General features: G+C 45.2%; 1 protein-coding gene across 1 annotated transcript in view; it reads right to left on the reverse strand.

Moving 5' to 3' along the window:
* Positions 1-62, reverse strand: part of ANKDD1B (ankyrin repeat and death domain containing 1B) — a 27,793-nt gene extending 27,731 nt beyond the window's left edge. The window contains exon 1 of the mRNA XM_010139028.1: positions 3-62. Within this exon, the coding sequence (XP_010137330.1) occupies positions 3-62 (60 nt within the window). The remainder of the gene's footprint in view (positions 1-2) is intronic.
* Positions 63-1,674: the final 1,612 nt, after the last annotated feature.

The following is a 1,674-nucleotide window of genomic DNA, read 5'->3' on the forward strand; positions in this document are numbered from 1 at the left end:
GCTGCCGCAGCTCCCTGGATGGCATCCTCCCCGGCTCGGAGCAGGCGGCTCAAACCCTTCATTGCTGCCCTCAGCTCCTCTTCATTCTCAGTGAAGGGAAGGGGCCCCTCTTAGGTCTGGGCACCAAGGGAAGTGCCTTGCAGTGGCCCCGACAAACCAGTTTCCAGGGCTGGGTTGACTCTGGCACACCCAGCCAGGCCCAACGCACCCCCACAGGCACACCTGCAGCAGCAACCCTAAGAGGGAGAGGGGTGGAGCAGCTCTAGCAGGTTGTTTTACAAGAAACCAGGAACCAAATACAGGAGATTTCTCGACACTAGCTAGGCACCGAAGAGGGTCATTCCTGCAGAATCTGCCCCCAGTCTTCCTTCTCTAGTGGTTAGCCTCTTGTGCACACGGCAACTTGTACCTACAAATGCACGCACAAGACAAGCAGCTTGTCCTGTGCGCTCCTGAGGTGCCTCCCAAATCATACACAAACGAGAGGCACTCTTTAGAAGCAATGTCACAAATACACGCATACAGACACACAGATGCGTCACGGCTTGCACAGGACCCAGCACCTAGTGCTTTGTTACTATCTGCAGGGTACTCATGGAGCTCTCTCTGCAGGTTGAAGGCTGTTCGCGGCGGGGGCAGTGTGCGTGGGGGGGTAAATTCCTCAAGGGAATTATTTTCACTGCTGCCAGCTAGTGTTCACTGACTGGAAAGGGTGACTGTCCACCCAGCCTTGCGAGACTGAGGTGCTTCTGCTGTAAATTTGGGCAGAAATACAGGTGTATTGATCCAGTGATTCCAGGTAAACAAATATTTCATTTGCTTTTGTCCAAGTCCAGTCAAAATCAATGTGTGCATCCCCAGAGTTTCAGTTTTTGTGAACTGACACATCGTGATCGAGCTAAACTACCTATTCCTCAACTTACCTTGAAGTGTACTGTTACTTCAGTCTATTTATGCCAGCACTGATACTTCATTTCACATACACAATGATTTTCCAGGTAAGGCATAAACGTTATTTAAAGTACCTGGGCTGAATTCTACCTTTAAAACAGCCTTTGATATCGCTAACATTTCAAAATAAATACTGGGAAAGTAGCTCCAAGAATGCAAGACTATCAGTATTCAGCCTTACTCAACTGAAGACACATTTGAGCTCCTCCACTATAAGTTTTCCTGTGTAATTAAATTACACAGTCATCTTAACTTTATTAACACCATGTCCGTAGTAAAATTAATTGAGCAAATCTGGACACAAACCTATTTGCTCAGATTCTGCTTATCATATACAAAGAGATTTCACAGTTCTTCTCTCCTCTAAACATTTTTGATAGAGTCCGTCTATGATGTATAAGAATCTTCACACTTAATGCACCTTGGTCTGGTAAGACAGTTTAATCAGCTGTACTTCCAGTAGATGACTGTTACTCAGCTGAAAAAGAAAACAACCTGTGAAAATGAACCCAGAGTGAGAACAAGCAACTGATTTAGCTGTAGCTGAATCACAGAGGTTTTCACTTTTATTCACTTCCCATGAGTCAAATGTTCCAGTGAAATTTATGAAGACTTTTATTTCTGTATAGTGACTGAGCTTCTAATACAGACCTGCTGTTTTCAATATTAATGCTCCTTTTTGAAATGAGGGACAGCAGACAACTGTGGAATAATTAGGTTTGC

This window comes from Buceros rhinoceros, unplaced genomic scaffold (assembly GCF_000710305.1).
Source record: "Buceros rhinoceros silvestris isolate BGI_N320 unplaced genomic scaffold, ASM71030v1 scaffold23256, whole genome shotgun sequence".
Taxonomy (NCBI): Eukaryota; Metazoa; Chordata; class Aves; order Bucerotiformes; family Bucerotidae; genus Buceros; species Buceros rhinoceros.